The following is a 13,512-nucleotide window of genomic DNA, read 5'->3' as shown; positions in this document are numbered from 1 at the left end:
CAGCGGCGTGTGTGTGTTCTCTCTGTGTGCTGTCCCAGCTCTGTGCAGATACTTGACACAGCAGACCTCTGTCAAACTGCCCAATAACCACAGACCTCTTTGTAGTGAAGGCACTTGGTCACGTTTATTGCCAACGAAGTATGGTCTTAATGCCATGGTTCAATGGTTACAGGTACATCAACACATGGAACGGACTAGCTCAGTTGAAGATGGGACTTTCCATTAGCCCCCAGGCTGGCCAAAGACACTCCCTCTGAAACTTCATTTTATACCCCAATAACAAACAAGTTACATATTGCCCCTCTGACATAGTTACCCACCCCGATGTGGGTTGTTACCACCCATTACCTTGTACATATTGGTTTGATCATAACATCTCTATCACACTGTCATCCTGACCTCATCTTTAGGAGGGGTCATTGTGTTCTCATTATCTTCGGGGAGTGTGTTTGTACCAAACTTGGTATGGGGTAGTCTCATACCACCCTTCTGGAACATGTTTGCGTGAGTGTCCTGTACCTAGGGCTGTCTCAGGAATGTGTGTGTTTTTGCAATATCAGCCCTGCTCTTGCCAGGTTCTGTGAGCCTGCATGCAGACAGAGTCTGACTTCTGTCTCTTGCTAACTTTGCTTTATATTAGCAAGGCTTGACCACTACTTTAGTTCAGGCCTCACACCAGGCCTCTGATACAAGGGGTTATGTCTCAGGCTCTCTTCCTAATACACACCAATTCTTCCATTATAACTTTGTTGAGGTTATTTCCATTTTTATGCCTGATGTGACCAAAGTACATAAGTTTGCTCCTGTTGACTTCTCTACAATAAATATTTCTAACATGAACAGAAAAAAAGAAAAAACCTATGAGATACGCAAGAGTCTCTACCAACACCACATCTGAAAGGTTTCAATTTTCGCCTTGCGCATGATTCACATCGATAAGTTGCACTGGAAAAAGTATTCTTTTTACCAGTTGAACCTTTCTACATTTCAAGATGCCCCGGTTTTTCCAAACTTTTGTAAGGAGGCTATGGGTGAACAAACCAATCTTCACCTTCTGATTCCTTTGGTTCAGCCTCCTTGGTCGCATATGTATGATCCTAGATAATTGAATGTATGTGATCTAGCCCATGGGCGGGAGGAGAGGGGAACGCATGGGAGTCAAGGGTGGGGGAGAGATCAGACTAGGAGTGGACGTCTGAGTCTACTGAAGTGAAGGATGAGACGGGGGGCGGGGGGAGCAGGCTTCAGAAGACTGGAGGTGGGGAAGATCAGGTGGAAGGGCGGGACTGGGCAGTGTCATAGACAATGCTGAATGAGCTTAGGTGGTAGCCAGAGCCAGAGAGATTAGAGGACAGAGTTTTAGTGAATATAAGGTCAAATGAATGGCTTTTTTGATGAGTGGGAGAATTAATCCAAGGAGTAGTTGGCAAATACATCAAATGGGAGCACTGATATGGAAATTGAACTCATCAAGGATAGGAGTTGCAGACTGAGAAGAGAGGACAGAGACAGGGCTGGGGCAGATGTCATTTGCTGGTAAGAGTAAGTAAGAGCTGGTGAGAGGGGCGGGAGGGAAGAATAGAAGGAGAAAGGGAGAAGGGATGGCGATCAGGCAGCCAGCAGAAGATTACTTCAATAGTCATGATAGTTAGAAGTGAAAAAAATAAAATCCACAGTGACTCAACACAGTATTTGGAGAAAGGATAAATCACATGAACAGGGAAACAATTAATGAAGGACAAAAATTAGAGCTATGAATTAACTGAATACACAGAAAATGAATTGAGCAAAGAAACTAATCATTAAATCTATACAGAGGAAAGACATTTAATTAAGCAGAAAACAAATGGGGCTTGAAATAATACATTATATGGAAAATGTAAGCGATCAGCTGACAAATCAATATACAGCGAATGAATTGCTCAAAGGGATGATAAAGTATTAAGTACACCTAAGCGGCCTGATAAATGGCAGGCAAGTTCAGTCAGACACAGCTGGAGAGGGCTCCAGAGGCAATTGCTAATTTGTTTTCACTAGTGGAGGATAGTGTGTTGACAATAAGGGAGATGAAGAACTTGCAGATTTATGCTCTCCAGGTCCCTGTGCCTGCCCTGTACTTTGCAGGGGCTGGAAAGATGGCAGTAGCAGTTGGTCTGCCGTGGAAGTGATTAACCCCAATGGTGGGGTGAGGGAGGGTCAGGTACTATAATGCAGGGATGGCAGGTTTGTAGAAATTTTGGTGGTACCCAGAACCTGCTTCCCCCCACCCCACCCCGCCTAAGGCTCTGGGAGGGAGTTTGGGTGGAGTGCAGGCTCTGGGCTGGGGGAGGGGATTGGGGTGCAGGGTACAGGCTCTGGGAGGGAGTTTGGGTGCAGAAGGGGTGAGAAGTTGGGCTCTGGGAGGGAGTTTGGGTGGGGGAGGGGGTCTGGGGTGCAGGCTCTGGGATGGAGTTTGGTTGCTGGGTGCAGGCTCTGGGTTGGGACAGCAGGTGGGGGTACAGGCTCTGGGATGGAGTTTGGGGATGGGTGGGTGCAGAGGGAGGGGATATAGGGGTGAGGGTTGTGGGATGGGGATGAGAGGTTTGGGGTGAGGGCTGTGGGGTGAGGCTGGGGATGAGGGGTTCATGATGCAGGGTGTGGGGTGAGGGCTCTGGCTGGGGGTGTGGGCTCTGGGGTGGGGCAGGGCTGGCGATGAGTTTGGGGTGCAGGCAGGCTTCTCCAGGGCTGGGGCCAAAGAGGAGGACTCCCCTCAGCCTTGTCCTCACTGGCAACAGTGAGATCTGGGGGAGGCCCCCCCCGGCAGCACACTCACCCTGCACCATTGTCACTGCACGTGCTCCCAGGGCCCCTCTCAGGCCCAGGAAGCCCCCTTGCCTCCCCTATGGTGGTTGCAGGGGTGGGGGGTGGCGCTGCCATCACATGTGCACCTCCTCCCCTGCTGCTGCCCCTCACTGGGGGTGGGGAATGGGGCTGCCCCTTGCCCAGTGTGGGGCAGGAGCAGTGACTGTGGGCGGGGGTCACCCTGTGCTGGTGGAGGGTCCTGCCGGAAAAAGGAAGGGTCCGAGGCAGAAGTGCAGGGTCAGGACAGGGCAGGCTGAATGGGGGCACTAGGATCCTGCGGTGGCAGTTCATGCCGGGAGCCAGCAGAGCAGAGTCAGCGTGGAGCTGTAGGGGAGAGGCAGGGACCCAGGGGAGGCACACAGGGGCAGCAGGCAGGGCTGGGCAAAAGACCCAGCCCCAAACATTGGTGGAGCCGGGCCCCGAATATTGCTGGAGCACGGGCACCATGGGACCATACAACTCACTGCCCCAGCTATAATGTTCCCAAAGTAAAGATTGTGTAGCTCTGTTGAGAACTGTGCATTTCCTTGTTTTTCTGACATCACTAAGAATACAACTTTCAAGGTTCCTTCCCCACTCTGAACTCTAGGGTACAGATGTGGGGATCTGCATGAAAACCCCCCTAAGCTTATTTTTACCAGCTTAGGTTAAAACTTCCCCAAGGTACAAATTATTTTACCTTTTGTCCCTGGACCTTATTGCTGCCACCACCAAGCGTCTAACAAATATAACAGGGAAAGAAACCACTTGGAAACGTCTTTCCCCCCAAAATCCCCCCCCAAGCCCTACACCCCCTTTCCTGCCGAAGGCTTGATAAAAATCCTCACCAATTTGCATAGGTGAACACAGACCCAAACCCTTGGATCTTAAGAACAAAGAAAAAGCAATCAGGTTCTTAAAAGAAGAATTTTAATTAAAGAAAAAGTAAAAGAATCACCTCTGTAAAATCAGGATGGTAAATACCTTACAGGGTAATTAGATTCAAAACATAGAGAATCCCTCTAGGCAAAACCTTAAGTTACAAAAAGACACAAAAACAGGAATATACATTCTATTCAGCACAATTTATTTTATCAGCCATTTAAACAAAACCAAATCTAATGCATATCTAACTAGATTGCTTACTAACCCTTTACAGGAGTTCTGACCTGCATTCCTGCTCTGGTCCCGGCAAAAGACAACCCAGACAGAGAGAACCCTTTGTTCCCTCCACTTTGAAAGTATCTTGTTTCCTCATTGGTCATTTTGGTCAGGTGCCAGCAAGGTTGTCTTGCTTCTTAACCCTTTACAGGTGAAAGGGTTTTTCCTCTGGCCAGGAGGAATTTAAAGGTGTTTATCCTTCCTTTATATTTATGACAACAACTCTCACATCCTGGAAGGGCACAGGGTAGTAGTGAATGCTTGCAACCTTAACTCCATGTTAATGAAAGTTTGTGTGTTAATTTTAAGCATGTTTTATAATGCAATCTTAACTATGGAGCTGCGACCAGTGGCTCTCTAATATTAGAGAAAGGACTCTATTCCTGTCTTCTCTCTCTACACCAAACCAACCCAAAAAGGCAAATGTTGAAGATTTTGGTTGAACGGATTTTTGAAAATGACATTTCACTTCAAAAACTCACAGGGAATTTTTGAAAACCCAGATTTGCTGAGTTAATGTTTTGTTCCTGTTTTGGTTTTGACACAACAAAACGAACTCAAACCCCAAGGGATACAAAGCTTATATGAAACAAGGTGACAAATTTAGCACCCCTGATCATGTATCTCATGAAACTGGCCTACAGGTTTAAAAAAAAAAGGACGGGGAAAGCAAAAGTTTTAGCGTTCTATTTTCCATGCTTTGCAGTTTGGCTAGAGTACATTTCCCACTCGACTGCCTTTTTATATATTAAAAATAATGGAAAAAGATACCTTTCTAGCATAGTTCAGGTTACATTATATTAATCATTAAACATTAATGTATAGCAAGTGCAAAAGTCAAGCATAGCATAAAAACTAAACATTTCCTTCCAGAGCATTCACATTTTTGTCTGTGAGAAAGCATATATTTATCCCACTTTCTTTCCAATGTAGATGCTGATTTCTAGAGGTATCTGCCTTTTTTGCTTGGGTCTTTCAAACATTCTCATGTACACAATACCCTACAGGTATTGCTAGCACACTAGAGTGACTTTGCCCTCATTTTCTAGACATCTCGCTCTTGGCATATTTTTTTTAAAAAAATACTGCAGTGATTATTTTTGTGATTGAAAGAAAAATGACACAAAAATAACATGCCTCAATGCACATTTAGCATGTGAGATTTATAAGTCATGTGCCTGAAAATACAAACTCGGGTTATTTTGTTTGATGTTCTGTGTCCGATTTAGTTTTAAATGGTTCAAATGAGGGCTTCCACCACTTCCATCGGACACTGTTGATAATCTCTCATAGATCTCATTTTGAGGAAATTGTTTTGATACTCCAGCTAATTTTTTGTTCTATATCATCCCACAAATCTTAACTAAATACTTATATCTGTCATCTCTGGATTAAGATAAACAACTTAATCCTTACACCTTTCACAGCCTTGTATTCACTCCTCAGATATCACTTAGCCAAACTATACAGATATAATTCTATTAAGGTTTCCTAATAAGTGTATGTGATAAAGTGCATAAACCCCACACTGCAGGAACCATGAAGGGGTGAATGGCCAGAACAGTGACTTCCCCAGCTGTGACCAAGTGGCTGACTAGTAACAGCTGGATAAAAGGCTGCATTCTCAGACAGTGGGGAGGCTGCTAAGGCCAGTGATGATCTCAAGGAGGTGCCATGAGTCCAAGAAGCTGCCCACAGAACAGACCCACAGGTTGTACTCTACAAGGTGGGAAAGAGAAAGCTGGACATTTGGAGGCCCACATTTAGTCAGGTCTTGGAGTAGTCCTCAGAGACCCAGAAAGCTTGGAGACTGTGCTCTTAAAGGGCCATGGCATCACAATAGCCCCTTGGATATGGGTTGAAGGATTAAAAACTTTCACATTCCAGCTCTTTAATTATTTTTCTTGTTCTCTAAATTTTATCCATTTTGTTAACATTTTTCTGGTATTGAGAGGCCCAGAACGAAACACGCTATTCAAAGGGATCTGAGGATCTGGCCCCTACTTTGATACTACCTGGTCAGTTTCTGTTGCATAAGATGATACAATGATGGGAAGAAACTTAAAACACAAACTATATTAATTTAATCCTTAAATAAATCCTTAAATGCATCAACAACCAATGAAGCCGAATGAGTAAAGGGGACACTTGAGAATAGGAGGGCAGTGAAGTATTAATTTAGTTGCATAACTTTGAATGGAATGAAGACTGTAGTTAGAAGAAGAAAGGATTCCAGTCAAATGAGAATCACAGTAATTTAGGCATAATATATAGCTAGAACTTTGACCAAGGTTCTATAGCAAAGGGGAAGGTCAAGGAGTTGCATATTTCAGATGTACAATCAAGAAATTAGATCAACAATATAAACTAAAAGAAAGATAAATGGATTCCCAATTCCTTATCTATCTTGGGTTTTTGACAGAATCTGAGTGCCTTCAATTTAAAATAGATTAGCAATAGCTCACATGTTCACAGTCTAATTGGTTGCCATATGTGGGATTGGGAAGGAATTTCCCCCCAGGTCAGATTGGCAGAGACCATTAGAAGTTTTTCGCTTTCCTCTGAAGCACAGAGTTTGGGTCACTTGCCAGTGTTATAAGGGTATATCTTAATCAATTCCCTGCTACTGCAGGGGCCTCGCGTACTAGTGCACCTTGGTCCCTCCTACTCTCTGCCTGCAGCACCTAATAGTCTAGTCTCCTTTGGTCCAATTTTGGATCGTTGGATTTGGTGTGTGAGTGGTGTTGGGGGCCTGTGGTGTGTAGGAGGTCAGACTAGATTATCAGATTAGTGGTCCCTTATGGTCTTCAACTCTGAGGTCTCCAGGAGACTATGTGGAGTCTTTAGGTCTTTTTCATTTTTTGAGGCAAAGAAACTCTGCTAGTGGTTGGGTTATTTTTGTTTGTTTTTTCTGTTATGTTTTCTGTCTATTTTTTATGGTATTACTATGGGGCTGAGTTAAGATTGGGTGCCTTAACTAAGCATTTCCTTAAGCTTCATAGAATTTAAGGTCAGAAAGGACCATTAGATCAAATAATCTGACCTCCTGGATATCACAAGCCATTGAATTTCATGCAAATACCCTACATTGAGCCTACAATGACTTCAGTTATACTAAAACATTATATTCCTCTGGATGCTAAAATGTTGCAGAAAATAGAGACCAAGGCACCACCAATGCCAGAGGTTCCTGCAAAGTAAAATTAGAATAATATTAAAGGCTGAAAAATACAAGGAAGTAAAAAATACAAAAAGAAAAGTAATGCACAGAAAACCCTCCCAGAGCAAACGATTTGGTAGCACCCACTATCTTGTGCCTGCTCACTGACCTCACGAGGCAGAAGATCTGTTATATCTTTTGGTGGGTGTTCCTAGGTCACTAAGGTTTGTGCACATATTTCTTTTAGTAAGTATGTGCTGATATATTTTAAAATATTTTTGAAACATAAAGATATAGTTGCAATGTTATTGCTTTCAGAGTTGATTCAGTCACGCTATCTGCATAGTGTCTCAAGAATCCTAAATGTTCACTCACATAATAAAGTGAAATTTCAGAGGTCTCTGGAGGCTTATTCACTCTTCCATAAAACAATACGGATCACTACATCCAGTCCAAGTTGTTCAGGGATTATCATACAGTAATATCCTTAGCCTTCACCTGATGTTTCTAATTGTTCTTGTTCTTCAGCATGCATTTGACTTTTCTTCCTGTTAATGCCACCTCACAAACAACCATTTTAGATCCCAGTGTTTCAGGACAGAGTCGATCACTTCCACACAACCTTCTCAATTGTTATGTTTGGAGGAAAAGTAGTTAATCCTCTAAAAAAGACAAATTATTGAATAATACTGAGACCATGCATACAAATATTCACAATTTTCAGACCAGAAAGAATTTTTATAACTCAAATATAAACACTTGAAATGTGGGTTTTAATGGGAATTGAGATAGATTCTTAACAATACTTTTCAGGAAATAAGGTTGTTCATAATAAAAGAAATACATTTTATGAGAGTGGTGTGTACAGTTACTGCATACGTGTTTGCACTATAAATCCCAGGCACCTAAGCTGTTTGTGCCCTTGGCATAAGGAACTGGGATTTTCCATAGTAATGCATTTTGTGTTTGCTCTTAACTGAGATCTGAGAAAGCTCCAGATCAGATGGCTGGATGCTTGCTACTTTTGAATATCTTGTTTACTAAGTTAGTGTATGTGTAAAAGTGACAGAAGGTACTGATAGCAAAACTATGATGCAGAAAAGAATGCTGCAAGCAAAGATATAACGCCAGTAAACATGGGCCTGATCCAAATGAGTCTTTCCACTGACTTCTGAGTTCTGGATCAGGACCTATATGAGCCCTATCTCTTTTAGAGATGTTCATACTGTGTTATGTTTATCAGTAGATTTTATATTTCAAAGTGTAATTCATGTAAAAACTCTTGGCATCTGTACATATAGTTAAAATAATATATAAGCATAAAGGCTCTGCTACTGCTCTTCATACAAAGCAATATTATTTGAAAATAACCACAGATGGGTGTGAATGTCAGGCAAACAATACATAATGCCTTTTTTGTTTTAATAAGATATTAGCGTATTGCAGTATTATCCACAATCCACACAATAACCTCTGCTAATATGGGATTTGTAAACAGAATATCATGTTAACTGTTTGAGATTGCACTTCTGAGTGTTGTCTTTTTGCAATGGAAAAATACCTCTTTCCACACTTTTATGTGCTCTGGAATGCATGACTGCTACCACATCTGTTTCTGCATTATGTTTTTGAAGCAGAAACTCTAATCAGTTTGATTATGTGACAAGCTGTTTCATCCCCTTCTACTTTTTCCAGCAATTTTCTAGGTCATGATTGCATGAGACTTCCCTGTTTAACAAAAGGATTCGAGGAGATTTTCTAGTGTGTCTTTCAGCAAGCAAATTACATTCATTGTTTGGACATTTAAATTTTGACACAGCAATTTCTGTTTGGTAAAATTATTCAGAAATACATTCTCTATTATGTGAGGCACATCTATGCATTTGGCAGTGAAAGCCATTTGTAAAATATTTACAATTTAGTCCTTTCAATAAATATCGAACAGAGATGTGATTAATATTTATTAAATTAAATCCAGCACCTTTCACAAGCACTATTCAACTTTCAATTTAAAATGTTTAATCTAAGTATTTTAGATGTAGTGTAAAAACTTGTGTTTGATGTCTGCTTTCTTATCTTACAAAATGATTTCATTGTGTTTGTGGAATATAGTGTAGAGTGAAATTATTGTGGCAAGTTACATTTTTTAAAAATGTAGGGTAAGTAAATCTGGCTGGTAAAAGAAAACAGTGTTTTCCCATCAAAGATCATGTAGATACAGTCTATAAACATTCTCACAGGGAATAATTCCTCACCCTGGATCATCCCCTTCTGTGGTAAATCCTACAGGGGTGGGTTCAGAGGGTAGAAGTTTCTGCAAGAGATTATTATTGTGCTAGAGATGTGGAATTTCCCCAATCATGGAAATGACCACAGGGCCATATCCCAAACCTGGAAGAAAGGGAAAAGATGTTCTTGTGGTTAACATGATTGTGACCCAAGAGAACTGAGTTCTATTCTTGGCTGTGTTACCCAGCTTTAGATAAGGAGTCTGTAAGTCACTCACACCAAAATGTTCATAATTATGTTCCTTATTTTCTGAGTGCCACACTTGGGACTCCTAGACCGAAATTGTGACTCCACTAAAATCAATAGGAGTTTTGTCTTGTTTTGAGGATCCTATTGAAAACAACAGGTTTCCTACTTCTAGAATCTAATCTTCAGAAGCGTTGAGGACTTACAACTGTATTTGATGTCAACAGGAGCTGTGGGTGCTCAGCAACTCCGAAAAATGGCACCCTAGATTTTTCAAGTTGGGGACCTAGGTAGTGAGGCACTCAAAATTAATGGACATAGGTGAATTTTGGCCTTAATTGCTCTGTTCTTCAGTTCCCTATCTATAAAATGGGCATAGTAATACCACTCACCCTTCACATGGGTCTTGTGAAGACATTCATTTATTTTTGTGAGGCACTATGGTGATGGGTACCCTAGAAAAGAAAATGAATGATTCTGGGCTGGGTTTGGTTTGTGTACAGCACATTAGGCATAGAAGCAACACACCGAATGATGATAAATAAAAATACTGAATAGCTCCCTCATTCACCAAGTACCTTTTATCCTGTGCACTGAATGAGGCAGAGGTCCCAAGGATAAAAATGTGGCAATTTAATTAAAGATTGTATCACAACGCATATGCACAAAAGGGCAGAACTAAGACTGCAGCAGCAACAGATAGCTCAGTGGTTTGAGCATTGGCCTGCTAAACCCAGGGTTGTGAGTTTAATCCTTGAGAGGGCCATTTAGGGATCTGGGGCAAAAATTGGGGATTGGCCCTGCAGGGGGTTCGACTAGATGACCTCCTGAGGTCCCTCCCAACCCTGATAGTCTATGATTAATTCTGACATTTTCTAACTTCTGAGTACTTGACTATGCAACGTGAACAGCTTTTAACATTTTTGTGTGTGTGTGTAGTTAAAAGTACACATTTACGAGGTGTACAAAACACACCTACAACACTGTGTGATCAACATCTTTGGGACCCGGAAGCAGATCTGTCACTCCATTTTTAATCCATAAACATTTTTCTATTCCACCGACAGGTCCACGATGAGAAAACTCTGATTTAATGTTCCTGGGACTTGGTTCCTTTTGAAAATCTTAATACATATGTCAGAAAATTAGGGCGACACATCCACTGCCACGTGTCCAGGCCAGAACAGGGCGACCAAGTGAGGCGGGGTATTGAACACGACTCGAACAGACACCTTCCCCACGCGCGGGGCGGGCTCCGAGCCGCGCCTCCCCCAGGCCCGCGGCTGCTCTCCTGGGGTCCGGGCGGAGTTAAGGGCAGAGCAGGGTCTGGGGCCACGGGGAAGGAGCGGGGCAGGGCACCACGTGATGCCTTACGCAACTGCGTACGGCTAGGGAGGGGCCTGTGACTCGTGGGTGAGAGTGAGGCTGAGGGACCTCAGAGCCTGGCTCCCGGTCACAGCCCCGCCCTCTCGCGGTGGCCCCGCCGGCGGTGCCTCCCGGACGCCGTACCCGCCTCGCGCGGCGTCGCACGACGGAAGCTGCGTGAGGTCAAAGGCGGCGGCGCGCGAGGGAAATGGCGGCGCCGCTGGGAATCGGTCACGTTGCCTGTTGCGCGAATCGGGCTGGCGGCGGGGCCGTGTCGTGGGGGCGGGGCGGGCTCCTGGCCTTCGGCACCTGCCGCTCTGTGGCGCTCTACGACCCCGAGGTGAGGGGGGCGGGCAGAGGTGAAGGTAGACCGGACCGGCTTCCCCAGGCTGGCGATTTAAAGGGCCTGGGGTGCCCGGTAGGGGCCGGAGCCCCGCTGCTGGAGCCCTGGGGTAGCGGCGGTGGTCGGGAGCCCCCCGTGGGTAATTTAAAGGGCCGGGCGCTTTAAATCGCCGCTCGAGTCCTGGGGCTCCCGGCTGCCTCCACAGCTGTAGTTCCCGCGGTGGTTTAAAAGGCCCGGGGCTCCCAGCCGCTGCAGCCCCAGGCCTTTTAAATCGGGAGTTAAAGGGCCAGGGGTTTAATGGCCCCGCCTCTTCTGGTTGAGGCCCCGCTCAGGGCTCAGGCCCTCCTGGGGGCGGGACAGCTACCTCGTTTGTCCCCCAGGTAGCGCTGCTGCTGGGCCCGCTGGCCTCGGGAGTTCCACTGCCCGTGCCTCAGCTGCCGCCTCGCAGCCTGGCCGGGCTAGGCACCCGGCTGCTCAGCCCCCAGCGGTGGGCACGCGCCGTGCTGGGCCTCCCCATTGCAGCCCCGCCCCACAGCGACTTGGTTATCAGCTCCCGGCGGCCCTTCTGCTGCATGCGCCGGCCGCGAGCCTCCTCAGCCGTGTGCGTAGCGGGGAACCGAGTCCATGGGCTCGCGCTGGGCTGGCAGCACTTACCCTGCATGGAAACCCATGTTATAACCAGGCCAGCTCTCTGTGCATGCAGATGGGCCTGGCCCCCAGGGGCAGGATGTCCTGGGGCTGCCCTCAGCGACTGCCCCCGAGAGCAGCGGGTGTAGTCTGAAAACTGCTCTCTGTCTTAAATTTGCTACCAGTAGCCATTACTGATATTAAACGGCTATCTGACCTACTCTGATACTGTAACAGCAGAAGTAAATTGTAATCAGTATCAGTTACTGATATGTAAAGTTGTTCTTATTTGCTAACTTGTCCTAATTTGCTGAAACTTGACAGTGGTGTGGGATGGAAGCATAAAGTCTTCAGCTTCCAAAGAACCCTGCCTGGGGTATGTGTGTATCAATTACTTCTTAATTGACTGAGGGCATTTAAATGTCATTTATTTTGTAGCTGCATTTACTGTGCAAACACAACATAGCAAATGCAATACTAGAAACACAGCTGTCTGTGCTAAAACTATAACTATAACTACTTATACATACTTTCAATGAGTATTTGTTATTAACATATAAATTAAATAGCACAGTGACACATCTGCACAATAACAAATGATGAAGTGCTAAGAGTAATTCAGGGAGTCCCAGCAACAAATAAGACAGGTTTGTGAACTGCTAAGATTCCTTAAAAAAGAAAAGGAGTACTTGTGGCACCTTAGAGACGAACAAATTTATTTGAGTATAAGCTTTCGTGGGTGAGCTGTAGCTCACGGAAGCTTATGCTTAAATAAATTTGTTCGTCTCTAAGGTGCCACAAGTCCTCCTTTTCTTTTGCAGATACAGACTAACTTGGTTGCTACTCTGAAACCTAAGATACTTTGTGCACTTCTATAAAGTCATAAGGGATTCTTTGTTTGTGAAGGGATATATGTAAAATATTTCACTGAATCAAATCTCCTGCAGCACCTCAGTAAGTCACATCAGACAGAGAGGAGCTGCGGTGACTAGGCATTGGGATGCCTGTGCCTTTAAGAACCCAGCGGGAAGCCCAGGCTGAGATCTGCTGTCTTGTGAGAGGGAAAATGAAAAAGCCCCTCTGACCAAATTAAAAAGCCCCTTTGCCCCCGCACCCTATTTTTGCAAACACTGGTGTCTCAGTCCACTGGGGTAACTGTTACCCTCTCTACCCCTGCCTGTGCTAGGGTTTTGCCCCCTGCTACCCTCTGGCAGCACTTCATCTCTGGCTCCTATCCCCCATCCCTGGTTTAGTCCTTCAGCCCATATCCTATCCCTGCCTCGATCTGCTTGAACGCCCCTGGCCAGTCAGTTTCCGTCTCCTGCTCACCCCCCTCCTTCAGTTTGCCCCCTTTGGCTCTTTTTACCCCCTGTAAAAAGCAGTCTGCAGAATCTGATGCCAAGTAAAGGCAGGGTGAAGGGCTGTGGCTTCAGCAGATGTTATTGAGTATGCTCAGGTCGTGTAGTACACCATAAGCAGCAAATTAAGACAGAGAGCAGTTTTTCTTTGCTCAGCCTCCCTCTGGCTGGGCATCATTGTGCATCTCCCTTCAGCTTCCTGT

At 44.8% G+C, this 13,512-nt stretch overlaps 1 protein-coding gene and 1 long non-coding RNA gene across 3 annotated transcripts in view; one reads left to right on the top strand and one right to left on the bottom strand.

The window, feature by feature from the left end:
• The window catches only part of ELP2 (elongator acetyltransferase complex subunit 2), a 231,655-nt gene that overhangs the window by 95,204 nt on the left and 122,939 nt on the right, over positions 1-13,512 (top strand). The window contains exon 1 of one of the 2 annotated variants that reach the window (XM_048839454.2): positions 11,065-11,321. The exons of the other annotated variant lie outside the window; for it this stretch is intronic. Coding sequence (XP_048695411.1) covers positions 11,190-11,321 — 132 coding nt within the window. The 5' untranslated portion in view covers positions 11,065-11,189. Of the gene's footprint in view, positions 1-11,064; positions 11,322-13,512 lie in introns of those variants that run through there. 2 annotated transcript variants of the gene reach the window in all.
• LOC125631954 (uncharacterized) lies at positions 3,830-11,824 on the bottom strand. Its single transcript, XR_007355113.2, has 5 exons — positions 11,689-11,824; positions 10,009-10,071; positions 9,397-9,532; positions 7,517-7,803; positions 3,830-7,171 (listed from the first exon to the last, which is right to left on the bottom strand). It is a non-coding gene; the product is annotated as an uncharacterized LOC125631954 (long non-coding RNA).

The sequence above is a fragment of the Caretta caretta genome, chromosome 2, assembly GCF_965140235.1.
Source record: "Caretta caretta isolate rCarCar2 chromosome 2, rCarCar1.hap1, whole genome shotgun sequence".
Lineage (NCBI taxonomy): Eukaryota > Metazoa > Chordata > Testudines > Cheloniidae > Caretta > Caretta caretta.
This window is presented reverse-complemented; position numbering and strand designations above follow the sequence as displayed.